The sequence below is a fragment of the Malania oleifera genome, chromosome 4 (genome assembly GCF_029873635.1).
Source record: "Malania oleifera isolate guangnan ecotype guangnan chromosome 4, ASM2987363v1, whole genome shotgun sequence".
Classification (NCBI taxonomy): domain Eukaryota; kingdom Viridiplantae; phylum Streptophyta; class Magnoliopsida; order Santalales; family Ximeniaceae; genus Malania; species Malania oleifera.
The window spans coordinates 102,133,288-102,154,683 of record NC_080420.1 but is presented as its reverse complement, the minus strand read 5'-3'; the positions used below and the strand labels follow the sequence as shown (position 1 = coordinate 102,154,683).

The 21,396-nt window shown below is 36.3% G+C and overlaps 1 protein-coding gene across 1 annotated transcript in view; it reads left to right on the top strand.

The window, feature by feature from the left end:
• Positions 1–18,143, top strand: part of LOC131154209 (uncharacterized) — a 37,333-nt gene extending 19,190 nt beyond the window's left edge. Inside the window, exons 6-10 of the mRNA XM_058106827.1 lie at positions 13,022–13,099; positions 13,236–13,324; positions 16,748–16,829; positions 17,552–17,743; positions 17,829–18,143. Coding sequence (XP_057962810.1) covers positions 13,022–13,099; positions 13,236–13,324; positions 16,748–16,829; positions 17,552–17,743; positions 17,829–17,957 — 570 coding nt within the window. The 3' untranslated portion in view covers positions 17,958–18,143. The remainder of the gene's footprint in view (positions 1–13,021; positions 13,100–13,235; positions 13,325–16,747; positions 16,830–17,551; positions 17,744–17,828) is intronic.
• The last annotated feature ends 3,253 nt before the right edge of the window (positions 18,144–21,396 follow it).

Genomic DNA, 21,396 nt, shown 5'->3' with positions numbered 1-21,396 from the left:
GAGAAATGCTAACTATTTTATAGTAGTTTGATCTCCTTCACGAGCACCTACGTCCACTCTCTTGACCAAATCCAAGTTGAGGTTCCATTAGCAAACTTCTTGCCTTTCAATCGGAACAAGAGCACAATTGCAAGATCTAGCCTATCACCGAGACTAGAATGCAAAATAAGCATTTCATCGGGGGTTAAAACAACACTCACAATAATGAGCAATTACAAATGATATGTGGCTTAGTATCTCTAAGTAGATTGATGTAACAACTCAAGCTTACAACTCAAACTCTCTCAAAGGAATGAGACTTGGAACTTGTATAAAGTTAAAACCAATGAAAAAAACTTTTACAATAAAGTGCTCTCTTAAGTAAGAACAAAACACTTATCACTTAGGAATCTGGAGGTGAATGGGAGACCACTTTTATAGCGATTTCTCTTTTTCTTCTTCCTTGAAATTGGGCTCCTTTTATAGCCAAAATTGTCCACTAGATGTTGGAGAGGTTTTGGCTCCATGTGAATCAAGTTGGAGCTAAACAATCAATAATATTATAAGAAATCTGATTATCAGGTGAGATGATATATTTTATAAAATCACAAATGAAAATGTAAGTACCAAATAAAATTCTATAAAAATTCATATTGACTTATCAACGAGTCTAGTTCCCAATAAAAAAAGAAACATGACAATTGGAGTAGCCGTAGAAGAGATAATATTCAAACACTACAAATATGTTGAGTTGCTTTTATAATAGAGGCCAGAATCTGTTGGCTGATTTGTACAATTTATAACAAATAGATCATTTATTCAAATTAAGTGTGTCATATTGTTCTGGAAGCCCCATAATGTCTGCTTTCATATAAAAGAGAATGAAATATTTTCAAAGTTCTTACAGTAAGTGTGACGCCCCGAAAACTGCCAAGTGGGGCTCGGGTGCTACGTGTTCCAATCACCGATATCTGATACCATAATTAACATGCACGCAACGAAACATAAATAAATAACCTTAAATAAATACTAGAGTTCTATATAGCAATCCAAAAACAAACACTACAACATCCAGATATCCATATCCACATCCAGCATTTAAAACATAACCTAGTACAAATACATCTATATATATATACCAGTATCTCACAATACCCCAAAAAGAAACCACCAAATACAATCCCAGCCTAGGCTTTCAAACCCGGTCACTAGAAGAACCTGAAAAATTGTTAATCCACTAGGGTGAGACACTTCTCAGTAAGGGTGGAATAAATTATAACAGTGTGTGACAACTGAGTTTTAATATTTACATATCAAAATAAATTGTTTCTCACATAATATCAATAACAACTGAGAAAATATACCATTAATAACATCCCCAACATCTAATATCATACACACATCCAATATGCACAAGTACATGATTTTTATGCAGGCGAAAGTCCCCAAGGATAGGGAAGATTACCCGCCCATACAAGTAGCTTCCTTCTGCTCTGGTACTAAAAACTACCTACTAGAACACTCACCTTTCTCAGTAAGCCCTCAGGTGAAGTATTACCTCGCCGCCAGTACACACATCTTTATTATTTTAAAGGAAAAGGTTTTCGAGGATCGGGATGTCTACCCGCCTATACAAGTAGCATCCCTTTGCACTGATACCAAGAAACTACCTAGCGGAGCACTCGCCTTTCTTAGCAAGCCCCTGGTGGTATGTTTACCTTGCCGCATGCACACACATGCATTCACAATATGCTATACCATTATTTTTATGCTATAATTAAATTCACATGCGCATAACACATCCACACAGGAATTATGCATCTCATACTTCATCTTCCAATGTCCTCAGTACGTGGCCCACACAGAGCAATTACGTACATGTCAGTACGTGGTCCACACAGGAACCTAAGTACTTCTTATCTACACGTGGCCCACACAGGCACCACAACTTACACAGGGTACATAACATGACCCACACAGGCGCCATTATCCACATAGGATATAACGTGGCCCACATAGGCACCACTACCCACACAGGGTACACAACATGGCTCACACAGGCGCCATTATCCACACAGGATATAATGTGGCCCACACAGGCACAACTCTAGCTTCCGCAACACGTGGCCCACTGTCACGGTCCGACTATTTTCACACCGTTGTGAAGTGCTGTGCGGCGCTAGTTAAAGCACTCTTGCTTAACTAGCCAGCCTATCGTTTACCAACATTTATCCACGAAGTACTTTCATTAACATTCATTCAGATAGCAGCGGAAATAGTAATCAATTCATGAAAGTTGTGGCAAGCAAGCAATAAACATTGAAGCAAACGTAATTCATTAACAAATCCTCCGTTGACATGTTGTACTTAGCGAGGGAGGCAAGTAGGCTAAGTACGTTGGCAATTGCTAGTGAGTTTTACAATGACTGATGATCACTCACCCTCACCTAAAGAGGTTTTTATGTAATTATCATCCTGGCACTAGGAAACATCAAAGTGACTGAGGAGTCATACTGCCTTATTTGGCTTACAAAGACTCTATTAGCAGAAAATAACCCTACACTAGTATTTACATGATGGAAACCCATCCCAAGCACACGAGATAAGCGGTCATAGGCAAGCATAATGCCCTGAACAAGCTTAGCTCGTGAAATTCTCCCCCACTTATGTGGTCGACGTCCTCGTAGACTTTTGGCGGTAGGTACACTTCAACTTTGTCCACAAACGACTTCAATTCTTCCACAAAAATCCAGCTGATTTCTTTGTCATCAAGGCACTTCCACTTCACTAGGAACTTCTATCGCTTCTTCCTTGAGGATATAAACTTTCTATCTGCAAGGATCTCTTCAACTTCATGTCTGTCAAGTTCCACTGTCTTCAACTCTACGCTGTTTGACTGACTTCTGCTTAGGTCATTGGTGTTAGCGTTAAATGGCTTGAGGCAGTTGACATGAAACTACGGTCTTCTCTCCTTATCTGTCCACTTCTTCATTTCCTCAGAAGCTTTCTCCAGATAGGCTTGGGCAAACTCTGCATTCTGTCTCCCTTCACTGGTGAAGATGTATGCCCTGGGACTCTTTCGTCTGTACGGCTCGCCCACTGTGTGAGGTAACAGCGGCAGCTAGCCTGTAACAAGCTCAAAAGGGCTCTTGTTGGTTGTTGAGCGCCTTTGGGCGTTGTCACAGAACGGAGCCACATCAAGTAGTTGCATGCCATTCTTCTGGTTGTCGTTGACAAAATGGCACAAGTACTTATCTAGCAACTCTCTGAATCTCTTCATCTATCCGTCTATCTGTTGGTGATAACTCGAAGAGATGTCAAGATGTGACCTGAATATCCTGAAAAACTCTGTTGAGAAATTGTCAGTGAACCTTAAATCTTGGTCACAAATAATAACTTGGGGAACACCCCAATGTTTCTCAACAGTTACAAGGAACAATTGTGTCGTCTCCTTTGCCAAACAGTACTTTGGTGCGGCCATGAAAGTATCATACTTCTTCCGCTCCTCCTTGTCTTGTTGGCAAGTGAGACAAGTTTTGGTATAATCAACCACATCATCCCGTGTGTGCGGCCAATAATACCTCCCTAGTAGTCCTGTCATTGGAGTCATTCTCCATGAATACTCCTCAATGAACTTCTTGCAGTATCTAGTAAGGCCAAGAAAGGAACGCAACTCCTTCACTGTCGTGGGGATCTTCCGTTCTTGAATCATCCTTACCTTCTCCATATCCCTCCGGATACGACCTTGTTCAATCACTTGACCAAGGAATTTGTTGCTCCGCCGAGTGAAAGAGAAATTCTCCTTCTTCACATCCAGACTGTTTCCCCTCAGCCCGTCGAACGCCTTCCGTAGATGCTCTTCATGTTTCCTCTGAAACAATACCAATGCTCCCAACGGCATTTTGGAAGGGCGAACACATTCCGCTTCCAATTCATCAAGTTGTTTCCCCAACTCTACTATCTCTCGAGGCGCAATCCGACATGGCCCTTTAGCAGGTGGTTTCACTCCTGATAACAACTCGATCTCATCCTCGACAGTCCGTCGTGAAGGCAAATTGAGAGGCAGCTTATCCGGCAACACCTCCTTATACTAATCCAACACCGTTTGGATGGTCGTAGGCTCCAGCTCTTGGCTTACTTCTTTGTCTACCACCACCGTGGCTAGACGTGTCTGCTCACCCTTACCCAATCCTTCATTGAGTTGTATAACTGAAAGGGACTTCCCGTTGTCTCCTTTCGTTGCAACGACTTGCACCATGCACGAGTGATCTCCCATCAGACATAGGGAACCAGTTGAAGGCATCAGCACTGCCCTCGTCCCCCTTAAGAACTCCATTCCTAGAATGATTGGAAAGTCATCCAATGGCACCGCTGTGAAATTCACATGACCTTCCCACTGTCCAAGCTTTATAGTCACTTGCTTGGCTGCTCCCAGAGTAGGCTGGGCTGCATAATTAACTGCTTTCATGCGTCCTGTATCCTTCTCTAAGGATAAGTTGAGTCTCCAAGCTTCTGGTTGCGAAACAAAGTTATGGGTAGCCCCGGTATCCACCATAGCGCGGGTACTCTTCCCATTGATTCTCAAGTCCACAAACATTAATCCTTTTGCTCGTGTAACTTTCGGTGTTTTTGCCTGCTTTTCCAATGCGTTCACCAACCGCATTGAACCCACCCTCGGGGCATCATCCTCTTCCACTGCTTGCTCTATAATGGAAGCCTATAAGGCATTAAGTGATGCTTTGTGAGGGCACTCAAAAACTCTATAAGGACCTCGACACAAGAAACACTCAAGTTTACTCTTCCCCTTTCCATTGGGTGTGTTGAACCCTTGAGACGACGAAGCTTCCTTTGAGGTTGATGATTTAGAGTCGGCTCCCCCACTCCTGGGTTTGCCATTCTTGAAAGACTTTCCACTGTTTCCCTCTTCGCCAAACCGTTTGGACGAAGCGGTCTCATCACTAGCGTAGTCTGTCAAGCGTTCTGCAGCCGCTTGTGCAGTTGACAAGTCTTGAACCCTTTGCCTATGAAGTTCAGTTCTTGGCGCCATGGTTTCATCCCCTCAAGAAAATAGAACAACTTGTCCTTCTCCGACATATCCCAAATATTCAACATTAAAGTAGAAAATTGTTTCACATATTCGCTGATCGACCCCGTATGCTTGAGATCTCTCAGTTTTCTCCTTGCATTATACTCAACATTCTCAGGAAAGAATTGGGCCTTGAGCTCTCTCTTCAAGTCTGCCCAACTATCAATTACACAGCTTCCATTTTCAAATTCTCTGTACTTGGTACGCCACCACAGTTTGGCATCACCAATCAAGTACATGGTCGCAGTATCCACCTTTGCCTGTTCTGAGGCCATCCTCACAACGCGAAGTACTGCTCCACATCAAACAAGAAGTTCTCTAACTCCTTGGCATCTCAGGCACCCCCATACGTCCTGGGTTCTGGCACCTTGGTCTTGCTAACTCCCGGAGTGTTGGAGTTTCCCATAGCAAGAACCATCACATTCATCTTTGCATCCAGATCTGCCATCCGGGCCTGCAAAGCTTCCACTGTGTGGTGATAGTCCTCTGATAAGTCGCCTAGCAAACCTGTTTGATGTTTTTGTGATCCCATCACCTCATCAACAAGTTCTCTCATCTGGGCCACCTCTGCGGCCATAGTGTTGGTTGTTGTCTCAACCTGTGCTTCCAGCACGCTAATCCTCTTAGCAGTGTTTGGTGCCATGGTCATTTACCAAAGCTTCCCAAATCCAACAACGAAGGAAATCGAATTCACGTAGCAACTCAACCTTGGGCTCTCACCAAGTGTCACCGACTTTGCTCTGATACCAAATGTCATGGTCCGACTATTTTCACACCATTGTGAAGGGCCGTGCGGCGCTAGCTAAAGCACTCTTGCTTAACTAGCCAGCCTATCGTTTACCAACATTCATCCACGAAGCACTTTCATTAACATTCATTCAGATAGCGGCGGAAATAGTAATCAATTCATGAAAGTCGTGGCAAGCAAGCAGTAAACATTGAAGCAAACGTAATTCATTAACAAATCCTTCGTTGACATGTTGTACTTAGTGAGGGAGGCAAGTAGGCTAAGCACGTTGACAATTGCTAGTGAGTTTTACAATGACTGATGAACACTCACCCTCCCCTAAAGAGGTTTTTATGTAATTATCATCCTGACACTAGGAAACATCAAAGTGACCGAGGAGTCATACTGCCTTATTTGGCTTACAAAGACTCTATAAGCAGAAAATAACCCTACACTAGTATTTACATGATAGAAACCCATCCCAAGCACACGAGATAAGCGGTCATAGGCAAGCATAATGCTTTGAACAAGCTTAGCTCGTGACACCCACACAAGCACCAATATTCACCAATATCCAATCCCCATGACCTACCTGTCATACATCAGTAGAACAAGCTTCTCGACCTGCCAATGTCTTACCCCATATAAATGACAATATGACAAGCTTCTCGATCTGCCAACATCATTTCATGATTTATATCTAGGCAATATAACAACCTCCTCATGCCAACGTTATATTGACATGCATACGAATAACTAAACCAGTTAGTTCACACAGACGTATCAATGCATTTCCACACAAGAATCCAACAGATTAATACATTCCCACAGTAATCTAACAGATCAATACATTTCCACACAGTATCTCAACAGATTAATACATTTCCACACATGAGTCAAATATAACAATTCATTCATCATGTCATAATTATTCCAAACACCCCCACATGCAAACCCAAATACCACAGTAATTCATATTCAATTTATTAGGAAAAATTACTCCAATGTCACACGAATTTAATATTATATGCAATTATCCCAAATATAAACCTTAAACAAAATAATCATTTTTTAATACTCAGACGGTTCTAAAAATCATATAGATAAATAATAAATTTCATACGCTCGTAAATAACCGGTTCACCTTAATAAAATACTGATATAATTTTATTCCCCCTTACCTGATTTCCTGAACCACGCCTGCAGGGCTCCCAAGATTATACCCGTAGCGCTCACCTGAACCCTGATTCAATCATATCAACCTCAATAAAATATTATTTTAACATTTCCTAATTTACAATAATTAAACACCAATTATTTTCTAAATAACCCATTTATCCTAGTTTTGGGGCTATTTCCACAACGATCCCACAAGAAATTCGCTCTACTAGATTTGTAGAGAATCATCCCTAGATTCTCGTGGTGGTGTGCAATCGTCAATTTGGCTTTAAATTTAAGAAAAATTGAGACAAGAATGAGAACCATGAGAATGCCCACGTTACTCCTACGACAAATCCACTTCGGTAGATATGTCGGTGGCGGAGAATGGAGTTCGATGGTATTCTCGGATTTTCAATTGGGTGAGAATCCGCCGCGAAATCGTAGAAAGAAGAGGAGTGGAGAACGTAAGCTGAGAAAATTTATTTATTTTCTTTTTCTTTCCCTGCTGTTCTGTGCGTGAATCTTTTTTTTTTTCTTTCTTCTCCTCTTCCTGCTTCTCCAGAAACTTAGCCTTTAAGTTTTCCTTCTGTTTTTTTTTTTTTCTTTCCTTTATCCATACTTTAAACTTTTATATATATTTATATATATATATGTATATATATATACTTATATATACTTATATATATATATATATACTTATATATACTTATATATATATATACTTACATATATACTTTTATATATATATATATATATATATATCCAAAATCCTCAAATTTCTTAATTTAATTAAATTTTTTTAATTATTCTTTTTTTTTTTTGGTCGTTACATTCTCCCCTCCTTAAAAGAATTTCGTCCTCGAAATTTGCTAATCAATTATAAAACAACGAATTAGTTTAACATTTAAATCCTCAATTAAAACATCAAACGACCAACTTATCCCCAAATCAATTTAACCTTCAAGTTCTAATTCTGAGTTCCAGTTTCTCTATTTAGAAACATCACCGTTGACGGATTTACTGTGCTTTTTTGAAACTGGCCAGATTCAGAAACTCACAGAAGTCCATCAAGGGATTTCTACCTCTATGCTACGAAACAAAACTCAAAATCTCCTATCAACATCCTAATCTACCAATTCCTATCCTTATCTTTATTCGTACCTATACTCTGGTATTAATCAATCCTAAAGTCTGCAGAATCTATAACCTAATGCTCTGATACCACAATGTGACGTCCCGAAAATCGCCAAGTGGGGCCCAGGTGCCACGTGTTCCAATCACCTGTATCTGATACCATAATTAACATGCACGCAGCGGAACATAAATAAATAACCTTAAATAAATACCAGAGTTCTATATAGCGACCCAAAAACAAACACTACGACATCAAGATATCCATATCCACATCCAGCATTTAAAACATAACTCAGTACAAATACATCTATATATATGTACACCAATATCTCACAATACCCCAAAAAGAAACCACCAAATACAATCCTAGCCTAGGCCTTCAAACCTGGTCACCAGAAGAACCTGAAAAATTGTTAATCCACTAGGGTGAGGCACTACTCAGTAAGGGTGGAATAAATTATAACAGTGTGTGACAACTGAGTTTTAATATTTACATATCAAAATAAACTGTTTCTCACATAATATCAATAACAACTGAAAAAATGTACCATTAATAACATCCCCAACATCTAATATCATGCACACATCCAATATGCACAAGTACATGATTTTTATGCAGGCGAAAGTCCCCAAGGATAGGGAAGATTACCCGCCCATATAAGTAGCTTCCTTCTGCTCTGGTACTAAAAACTACTTATCAAAGCACTCACATTTCTCAGTAAGCCCTCAGGTGAAGTATTAACTCACCGCCAGTACACACATCTTTATTATTTTAAAGGCAAAGGTTTCTGAGGATCGGGATGTCTACCCGCCTATACAAGTAGCATCCCTTTGTACTGATACCAAGAAACTACTTAGCAGAGCACTCGTCTTTCTCAGCAAGCCCCCGGTGGTATGTTTACCTTACCGCATACACATACATGCATTCCCAATATGCTATACCATTATTTTTATGCTATAATTAAATTCACATGCGCACAACATATCCACACAAGAATCATGCATCTCATACTTCATCTTCCAATGTCCTCAGTACGTGACCCACACAGAACAACTGTGCACATGTCAGTACGTGGCCCACACAGGCACCTACGTACTTCTTATCTACATGTGGCCCACACAGGCACCACTACCCACACAAGGTAGATAACATGGCCCACACAGGCGCCATTATCCACATAGAATATAACGTGACCCACACAGGCACCACTACCCACACAGGGTACATAACATGGCTCACACAGGCGCCATTATCCACACTGGATATAACGTGGCCCACACAGGCACCACTCCAGCTTCCGCAACACGTGGCCCACACAGGAACCACTATTCACGAGTAGCCAATCCCCATGACCTACCCGTCATACATCAGTAGAACAAGCTTCTCGACCTGCCAATGTCCTACCCCATATAATGGACAATATGACAAGCTCCTCGACTTGCCAACATCATTTCATGATTTATATCTAGGCAATATAACAACCTTCTCATGCCAACGTTATATTGAGATGCATACGAATAACTAAACCAGTTAGTTCACACAGACGCATCAATGCATTTCCACGCAGGAATCCAACAGATTAATACATTCCCACACAGTAATCTAACAGATCAATACATTTCTACACAGTATCTCAACAGATCAATACATTTCCACACAGGAGTCAAATATAACAATTCATTCATCATGTCATAATCATTCCAAACACCCCCACATGCAAACCGAAATACCACAGTAATTCATATTCAATTTATTAGGAAAAATTACTCCCATGTCACACGAATTTAATATCATATGCAATTATCCCAAATATAAACTTTAAATAAAATCATCATTTTCTAATACTCGGACAGTTCTAAAAATCATATAGATAATAAATTTCATACGCTTGTAAATAACCGGTTCACTTTAATAAAATACTGATATAATTTTATTCCCCCTTACTTGATTTCCTGAACCACGCCTGTAGGGCTCCCAAGATTATACCCACAGCGCTCACCCAAACCCTGATTCAATCACATCAACCCCAATAAAATATTATTTTAACATTTCCTAATTTACAATAATTAAATAACTATTAATTTCTAAATAACCAATTTATCCTAGTTTTGGGGCTATTTCCACAACGACCCCACGAGAAATTCGCTCTACTAAATTTGTAGAGAATCATCCCTAGATTCTCGTGGTGATGTTCGATCATCCATATGGCTTAAAATTTAAGAAAAATTGAGACAAGAATGAGAATTTGGATTACCCCAGGAGATATGCCCACGTTACTCTTACGACAAATCCACTTTGGTAGATATGTCGGTGGCGGAGAATGGAGTTCGGTGGTATTCTCGGATTTTCAATTAGCCGAGAATCTGCCGCGAAATCGTAGAAAGAAGAGGAGTGGAGAATGTGAGCTGAGAGAATTTATTTATTTATTTATTTTCTTTCTTTCTTTCCCTACTGTTCTGTGCGTGAATCTTTTTTTTTCTTCTTTCTTCTCCTCTTCCTGCTTCTCCAGAAACTTAGCCTTTAAGTTTTCCTTCTTTCTTTTTTTTCTTTCCTTTATCCATACTTTAGACTTTTATATATATTTATATGTATATATACTTATATATACTTACTTATATATACTTATATATATATATATATATATATATATATATCCAAAATCCTCAAATTTCTTAATTTAATTAATTTTCTTAATATGACACATGCACTAATTCTTATTTGTTTTGTCATCATCAAAATCAACATGAAACATAGTGGGCTAACATTGCCTAGTTGCTATGGATTTGTTGAAAATTTGAATTGGTATTAGAGTCCTTGTGGCCACAATGTCCAGTGTTCAAATCCACCAATCAAGCCCTATTTTTTCACAATTTCTACAAAATTGAGTGAAGACTCATACATGATGGTAGAGTATTAAACCATTGTTATACCTTAACCTAACCACATAAGATTTTAGAACAAGTGGTTGTTAATATTCACGTTAATTGAAAATTTGAAAGTGACCTGCTTTTAGTAAACCTTCCTGAAGAATATTTTATAAAATTTTCTCCAGATCTAGACAGCATCATGGAAGGAGGATTGAATAAAAATCATGCTGGAGAAGTACATCATTATTAGTGTAAGGCCCGTCTTCTGTCATAGCACCTTAAATTCTAAATGCCTGGAATGAAGACAAAAAATAAAAAAAAATAAAAAAAATCTGAGAGAAAGAACAAAAAACTGAATTACAGGATTGATAAAATAAATGGGGAAAATATGGACTTTGTAGAAGCATATGATAATAATGCTCAAGTATCCTAAAACTCTACTTCTATTTATAGATGATTAACTTCACCGTTAGAAGTTTGTACTTTTGAATGAAAGAATGATTTAATGCATAAAAATAATCTAGGGTGAATTAATTTATGTGTATATTGGATTTATCTCATGCAATGCATTGACAGACCATTTTTTGCTGGAGATATCTTGCTGATTTTTCACTTATTTTTGTATTTCTTAATGTAAATAAGGATTTGAAAATATTGGTCAATACTGCAAACTATTGCTTCCACTGAGATGATCATCTTTTTTTAATTATATCACAGAAAACTTATCTTATTTTTAGGGATAGAATCCATTGAACATCCAAATTTGACTGCATGACCTCTTTCAGCAGCTCCCTCACATTAGTATCTAACTGTTTTGTGATTTGCCATATGCCCCCTGTCCATTTGAAAACAACAATGATTGCACTAGGAACTCAAGAATTGATCGCTATTTGTACAAAAGAAGTGAAGGCCCTGGCATATAATATATATGCATGATGGTCGAGTATCCTTCAATCCACCCTTGTCTTTTTCTAACTTAATTCGTGCATTCATGTTCACTATAAATAGAATAAGTGACAATGTGTCAACCTACCTCATACCAAGCTTTTTACAGAAGTCAAATGAAGATTCATTGATGAAAACAAGGAGATTGAGATAGGCATGTCAATATTTAGTTTACTCTTGTCATGTTCCATGCTCCCTAAAATTTACAGCTCCCAGCGGATGGGGTCACATGCTACTTCATCTCAGGAGCTTATACATTTGCAGAATATTCAGAAATGAAACATACAAGAAATGATTGCAATTGACATGCTTGTGTGCATTTTCAATATCAAATTCGTACAACACTTATAATCTTGCTAAGGGGATCATATTTTGTATGGCATCTTAGTATATATATATATATATATTTTATCATTCCATTCTGATGTGCGCATCCTTCCACTGTATCCCACTTTCATTTATTTATTAACCTTTTTTATGAACAAAGAATTATATTAAGGAAGAAAGAAGATACAACGGGAAAAGGAGGACAAGATCTCTTCATTAAGAAAGCATAACAATAAAAATTAAAAAAAAAAAAATTAAAAAAGATAAGAAGCAAGTTCAACAATCCCTTTTACTATCAACCAAAGGTAGTCCCTTGAAAGCCCCAAATCCCAAACGCAAGGTGAGGCCAAATCATATCTCTCCTTCATAACAAACCAAAAAGGACCACTTCACCCTTCAAAGATTCTGGGTTTGCTCTTACATTAGATATTATTTATTGTTAATGATTATTGCTAGTCAATTTCAATGCATTGAAGAGCATAGCTATTACCTACTTTGCTGCACAAAACCTTGAAAATTGAAATATTAACAGTCAAAACCTCGAAAATTGAAATATTTACAGTCCTTGTCTTTATTTTTATTATATTTTTTTGGTCAACCATAAGTTTTTCTTTAAAAGTTATGCTTTTTTTTTTTATTTTTTATCTTTTTATCCTGGCCATCAATTTTGATTATTTGATTCCCTTTAGGCAGTGTTTGTTTGTGGGAGATTTTGATGTACTGTTTTGAATTCAGAAATATTCTCTATTTGAGGAATGATCTTCATATAAAATGAACAATTACTTGTCCTGCAGCTTCATTCACCTGGTGTTCTAACCATCGGAAGTAGCATGAAAGGAGAAAATTCATACTCACACCACTTAGATTCTGATGTAAGTGTGGAGTTTAGCATTATTTGCCACATTTATATGAATTTGACCTTGACCAGCTATATATTTTATATCACATCAATTGGATTTGTTTTGCTTATGGGTTTTTGTGCTGTCCTAAATTATCTCTTCAATGCAGGTTGGTGTCTCTGTTGTGGATCGTTTCACCTTTTACACCCTTTCCTTTTTTGAAAGGCTAAATATGTATGATAATGCTTCATTGAGCAGGTATACAACGACCTTATATTGCTATGTTAAAGTAAATAGATGATACTATGATTTGCTTTAGCTTACTGTTTCTTAGCAGCCAATAGACAATACTATGTTTTGGTTCAGTTTTTCTCAGCATCCTTTATGTTCTTATATCATATTATATTTTTATATTTATAGGCCTTAGATTGCTATGTTAAAGTAAATGGATGATACTATGATTTGCTTTAGCTTACTGTTTCTTAGCAGCCAATAGACAATACTATGTTTTGGTTCAGTTTTTCTCAGCATCCTTTATGTTCTTATATCATATTATATTTTTATATTTATAGGCCTTAGATTGCTATGTTAAAGTAAATGGATGATACTATGATTTGCTTTAGCTTACTGTTTCTTAGCAGCCAATAGACAATACTATGTTTTGGTTCAGTTTTTCTCAGCATCCTTTATGTTCTTATATCATATTATATTTTTATATTTATAGGCCCGTATAGTTTTCAGAAAGAACTGAACTCTTGATTCTAGCAGGAATATGGTGTGTCAACTGTAAAAAATCGCATTACCGTGATTTTCATATTAATGAAAGAATATGCCCCTGCCATATTCCTACTAGGATTTGATTTTGAAGTTGCTTTTATTTAACTACCAATACAAGAACAACTTATATTTTGGGTGTCCTAATATCGTTAAATTCTGATATTATGCTTAAATTTTAAGCCTGAAACTAAAGGCTATATTGTATCTCCATATCAAATCTGTCTCTCTGATTCCACTGATAAAACCAACAAATTGATTAGGCCTAGTTAATTATTAATTTCATGCCAAAGACAATTTACATGTCTTTTTTCATCCTCTTTTCTCTTTTTTTGGGTAATGTGCATTTCTTTAGCTATCTGGGAAATAAACCACCCCCCCTCCCCCCCCCCCCCTCCCCCCCCCCCCCCCCTCCCCTCCCCACCCCACCCCACCAACCCCACCTCACCACACCAACAAGTGTTTGGTGGATAATGACATTTCCTTCTTGAACTGCAAACGTTATCACAATTGAGGTGATAGTATTTATGCTAAATAATATGTCACTTGGCACCTATGATTTCTTCCAACTTTGTCAATTTCTTTTTACATTTTATTTTTTAAAATAAAATTGTGTTTTTCTTTTAGGACTGTTCATGAACTATTAATAACCAGGTAAACTGGCCAAATAGTTTCCATTAAGAATAATGCATATCTTGTCTTAACACTCCCCTGCACATGGAGAAATGAACAAATTTTGAACAATGCCTGTCATGGGAATAGGAAAATTTAACATATAGATGATTAGTGTAGGCAACATAAAATGAACCCAACCTCTTGGCAACAATGGCTGTAAATATTAAGTAACCCCTTGGCCTAAATGCCTAAGCTCTTATGTTATGGTAGACAAGGCATATTGAGGCCTGCAGCCTCCATGGAAAGGCCCCAAGGTAGGGCCCATGGTCTACTTGTGGGCTACTCTGTCGAATCCCCTCTTGGCAGTGGTTCCCATTGTGCTGGCATGCAACCCCCCCCCCCCCCCCCCAAAAAAAAAAAAAACCATCATCCCTCGGTGGTCTCCCATTTTCCTCACCTATATTTTTTTTGAAAGTTTGTGACTACATTTTTGCACAAAGACGTTTATATTATTGATATTCTGATCCTCAATCTCCATTACTTGTTTGGATGATTAACTGATTTCCAAAGATTGTTTTCCCATTCCATTTTGTTTTGAGTAATATTGTTAAGATGTAAACTCCAACTTCTTTAGTTGACCTTCTAAACTGAATGCACCAACCAAACTACATCAAAATTATTCTTCTTGAGTGTATCGATGTTATCCTTATCTTGTGGCCTCTGTTAAATTCTTTTGTGATGCAGGCAGCCTGAAACCAACCAAAATTGACCATGAATGGACCTACTTGCTTTAACAAACCTGGAAAATTGGTTGAATAATAAGAGCAGTACTGCATATCTGTTGTTGATTCCAATTTTCTCTTCATCTGGGAAAACCCATATTTGTTAAAATCTTACAATTCATGATTTGATTCATACGACTCATATCAATTCCACACCAAATTGATTTGAATCTTATGAGCGAATCTAAAATCAATTGAATCGTTGCTGAATCTATCGATTCACCTTGTGAATCTAGTGAATCGATTTGAATCTATTGATTCACACGATTCTAGACCTATTGTATCCTGACAAGCCCGACTGGTTTAAAACCTCATCTTTCTTAATTGCTTTTAAAAAAAAATAAAAAAATAAATTTACACTGGTAGCTTCCATTCCTTGTCTACATCAGTTTTTTGTGCTAAAAAAAAAAGGAGAAAATAGAACTTTAGGTCTTATGTTGCTTTCACAAAAACCATTCTTCACTCTTGAAGTATAGTGCTCTGCCATTATGAAGAAGGGGCAGAACACACCTGTTAAGGCGTTACTTTTTTTTGTTGTTAAGATTCAAAAGTTGTTTTAATTACTTTTTTTTAGTATTTTGTTTAATTATTATCCTTTTTAAATTTAATTTTTTTTTTCTCTTTAATCAAGAACGAATATGCATGAATTTTTTTTTTTTTCAATTGTTGATAATCACCAAAAGTTCAGTTTTTTTCATTATTTTGTCTCGACTCCTTCCATAAAAGAGCATGATGTCCATTTTTTTAAATAATATTTCTTGACTCATTCCCTTACTTTTTATTTATTTAGTGAAAGCACACACATGAAATGTGTGTTTTTTTTTTTTTTTTTATTGTTATAATGTAAATGTATTGTACCATTTTGCTTATTGTTTATATATCAATATATGCATGTCACTTAGAATTGATGTTGGAAATTTGTACCAAATCTGATGATTCAATTTGATTCACGATTCACAATTCCCAAAATTGTAATTTCGATTCACGATTAGAATCTCAATTTCAAAACTATGGCAAAAGCCATCTCGACTCAAACTCAGGGAAAAGAAATTGTGGATGGAATCAAATATGTAGTGTGTGATATTCCGAATTATCATTGCTATTGGAATCCAGTTGGAGCTATGTATGTGCTAATTTAATCCATTTGGCAGGAAAACTGTCCATACCTCCCACAGTTCTCTATTGTGTGGGAGAGAATACTAACATTTTTTAATGCTTTCTGGGTTTTGTATTTTCCAGTGAAGGAATGCGTGTTCTGACATTTTTTTATTACATGAATGACCATTTTTCCTTAATCTAATAGAGGAAAACGCTCTCGATTGGGTGAATTGGTGGAAAATGATTCATGTAGCCGATCCTACCTAGTGGGACTTAAGGCTTGTTGTTATTGTTGTTATGAATGAACATTTTCTTATGCTATTAATATGTTTATTTGTGGTATATCTTTATTATATAGCCAATATAAATTTTTGTACGGGTCATGGTTGTAAATTCTGTGGTTATTTTGCAGTCTTTTCAGTTCATACAATCCAAATTTGTTGATGTCAACTGCCTATTACCGAACAGATCTATACCAACGACGGTTGGAGGAGGTATTGAATGTCTAGCCTCACATTGGCCATTGTTGATCTCTCTTAGTTGTTTTACTAAATGTGTTTGTGCTTTTAAAATAGAGTGAGCCCCATCATGCCTTACTTATTACATCCCTTTATGAAATGTGAAGAGTTTTATTCTCTGTAGCACGGTAGATGGTTGCATACATATAATTTTGAACATTAAACCTTGTCACGCATCTTTTTGTTTCTTTCAATTATTGTATTTCACGTTGCAAATATTAATTGAGAAATAGTTTATTGCTTTTTGCATCACATTTTTTATTGGAAATGTTGGAAAGTCCTTCACTTTAAAAAAAAAAAATATTTTAGTGGATGTTAAATTTGCAAAAATGTTCCTTGCAATTATTTTGAGCAGAAAAGTCCTGAAATTGTGAAAACAGAAAGAAAATGAGAGAAAAGAAAAAGGGTGCTGGGGAAAGACTGGATGTCGTCATTGTAATTTCCAAGTTTAAGTTGATTGCTGTTTCATAAACCAATGTGCTTCTAGTAGGTTAAACAAAAAATAGCTTATTTCTAAGTATTTGATGCTTGTTTTGCTAAAGGTTATCAGACCTTTCAAATTTTTGTTGAAAAACTTCCCGTCAACCTCCTAAAGCTTTAGTCTGTGTTCTCCAAACCAGTTACAATCTGGTGATTATGTTGCATTTTAATCAGATTGAAACGACATCTACTCTCTCTCTCTCTCTCTCTCTCTCCAGGTACCTGTAACAAACTTTTTTGGTTCAGTCATGGAGACAATTCATACTGATTCAGCTTATAGTGCTCCCTCCAGCAAATACTCCAGCAACGTTAAAATTGAAATGCCATTGGAGCTGTCCACGCACAATGATGGACAGAGATTGTTAATAAACTCAAATGATCTGGATGATATTAGTTACCCAGACAGAAAGGTTGGTTCTATGAAGTTCTCTTCGCTGTTGATTTTGTACTGTTCCCCTTTACATTGACACTAAGGCCATGGCACATATGCTGCAGGATCAACAGGGTGCTTTTAAACAATTATGGAGTACCATGGACAAAATTGAAAACACCGATAGCTTTGTAAACTGTGGCTTGGTGATAATGCTGTTTGTGGCTGTAGTTTCTACCTGCTTATCAAGATGAAGGTGTAAAGCAACATTCTTTATTTGATTTTTCTGTCCTTTAGACACTTATTTTGACACATTTATCAAAACAGCCAGCGTTCAACTCTCTCTAAATGTGTTATGAGAATTTTGATCCTCTGCAGAATTTCCACTCAAGTAGATTTCCTTTGAACTTCAGTTCCCATTATCAAATTTGCTTCTCCTAGTGGCCCATCTTTTTTACTGCACCAGATTTGTTTACAGCAAGTGTATAGTTGGGGGGAATTCTTATCCCAGCTGCTGCCTACCTTTTCTAATTGAAGGGTGTCCTTTCTAGATCACAGATTATTTGTTCCATGAAGTTCATGTTATATTCCTTGGATGAAAACACCAAAGTTAACTCAACGCTGTTCTTGGGATCTTGGTTCGAACTTTGGATTTGTATTTCATGCATATTTGGATAAAATATAGAATAAAATATTATCGAGTTTCATACAAATTTACATAGTTGAATTTAAGAAATTCATATTTTAGGAGACAACACATGTTTGCTGCACAAGAATGGAATAGAGTCGAATTTGTTACATTAATGACTTTTTATACCACACAATGAAATGGAATTAATTCTTTATATTTTTTTTATAAAGGATATATGTGATAGTCTAAAAGTTTTAAATTTAAAAACTTAACATAATATTTGAGATTTGGAGTTTTGGATGTGATGTGGTGGGAGAATAAAATTTTAATGGTTAGAATTTATAGCTTCAAACGAAAATAAAAATGTTAGACCATGTCGAGATATGTTAATTTTCTTTTGGAAATGTGGGCGTACTTTTAGTGATTACTCTTTTGAAAATTTAGGTGTAGGTTAAATTTTGAAACAAAAATAGAGATGATTTTGGATTTTTGGAAATTAATAGGTTGAATAAATATTAATTATTTAATTTATTTTCAATAAAATATGTGTAAAATGTGAAGGGTGTTGAAATAATTTTTTTCCCAAAAATAATTGAAAAACAAGGAAGGTTAAAAACAGGTTAGGGTCTCTTTAATTAATACTGCTAATTGTGGGCACATTGTGCCTCACTTTTTAAATTTATTATTTTTAAGGGATAATTAGAAGTTAAAAATATTGATTTGAATTTTAAATGCATGCCCTGCTTTTCCAAATGTACTATTTTTTAGAGGATAATAAGAATTTAAGTGATAATGGGAAATAATTTTTTTTTAAAAAAAATTAAATAAAATATAATATATTAAATTACTTATACGTTCATTATTTGTAAATATTATAAATATAAATAGAAAATTTAGGGCTTTTCTTTTGGAGAAGAAAAATGGATTGTTAAAACCATACATGCTTCCCTTAATTAATAACTGGTTGTGAGTACACACTACATAATATCGCTAAATAAATACTTCTCTGCAACCTTTTCCCTCCACTCCATTTTATAAAAATTAGAAGATATCTTTACCAAGGGGACTTGAATCCTTGAAGGTTAATTAGTTAATTAATTATTTTCATAACAAAGACATGATTTTTGCTATTATTATTTTTTGAAGAAATAATGGGAGGGAAAAGTGTTAAGTGTACATTGATTTTGAGACATAATATTTATGCCAAATGATAAGTCACTTGGCAACCTATGATTTCTACCAAAACTTTGTCAATTCTTTTAATATTTTTTTTTAAACACTAGGGATGGAGCACACAACCATATTATTTTAAATATAAATAATAAAAATTAAATTTATATTAACAAATTTGTAATTAAATTGTTTTTAATTATATATATATATATTACAAAATATTGAGTCATATAATGATAATTTGTATGCATATAAAGAAGGGAAGGATAAATTTTAATATTTCTCTCTTAACCTCCTTGGGTGTAATATTTTTGTATCTACATATCTTTTTTTTTCAATTTATTTTTCTTTTGTTTATAGTTATTTTCTCATATATATTTTTTCGTGTGCATATTATCATATCTTGTTAATTTACTCTCTTCGCTCTCACTCTTTCAGAATCGTATAACGCATATATAGGAGTAAATTTTCAATATTTCTCTCTCAACCTCCTTGCATGTAATATTATTTTGCATCTACTAATTGTTTTCACGAATATATTTTGTTGTACACATATTATCATATGTTGTTAATTTACTCTCTCAATAGTTTCCTTGTATACATTTTGTTGTGTGCATATTATCATATAGGACAATAGTTTTTTGCATCTACATGTGGTCCGCCATTGTAGTTTGTAGCATATGATTTGTTGGGAAGTGATCTTCGAGCAACAATCATTCAAGCAAAACTAAGCAACCAAAATATGAGACCAAATTTACTTGGTTCGGTCTACTATGACCTATGTTCACGGGAGAGCAGAAAATCACTATAATCTTTGGGAGAATTACATAAGGAGAAGGAGGAGACTACTGCCCTCAACTCCTCTCACACTCTTGCTACAAGGATTCACTCTGTCTCACACATAGCACTCTGCAACTCACACAACACAGCACCACACAAGTCTTTGCAGCTTCACCACACACTACTTCAATTCACCGCACATATCACACATAATTACAAACACACACACACACACACACATATATATATACACACATGGAAGGGGGAAGAAGTCAAATAAGGAAACTGTAATGTCAACGTGGTAGGCAGATTGTTGGTGGCCGTCCATCTCCAGTTTCAACATTTTCAGCTGGGTGCGGCTGCCGACACACATATGAGCCACACATCTCCTAACATGATTATTTAGATTAGCAAGATTGTGACACAAATATTATGACTATTTTGATACGATAGAACTCGACTTGGGAATGGGTATATATAAATAGATGTTAATCTTGTAAATGATCTTAAACACATCATTTGAATCACACCAATGCTAATACAACTACCCACAAAGTTGTTTTATTTCTCTCTATCATACTATTTGCTATCTTTATTCTATCTCTCTTTCTTTTCATTCCCTTTTCTCTATTCATCTCCCCACTTCTCCCTCCTTCCACAATTTCTACGAATCTATCTCCCTATCTTATAGGGCACTCCCTAGTGTAATAGGACTCCTATCACTCTGACATGTGTAGGCATAACAACCCTAGTACCACATCTATTTCTACTACACCACATTTAAAAAGGTGTTTGCATCAACAATCAACAAACACATCTTTGGCACGCACACAAGGGACCACATTGTGTTGCTAGCTACCAAATGAAGTAGAAAAGGTGCAACCATCAACGCCAAACCTAGAGGTACCCACCCTTATGGTGCTATTGAAAACAGAGACCAAGAAAGTCTTGGCTTAGAAAATTTCGAAAAAGGAAACACAACGAGGAAAGAACCTAGTTCCTACCAAGTTGATTCATATAAAATTAATAGCTAAAGAAAACCAAAATTTGACTTCCAATGCCCCCCCAAGAGGTCATTACGATGATGAAGCCACCTTAGTGGATTTCAA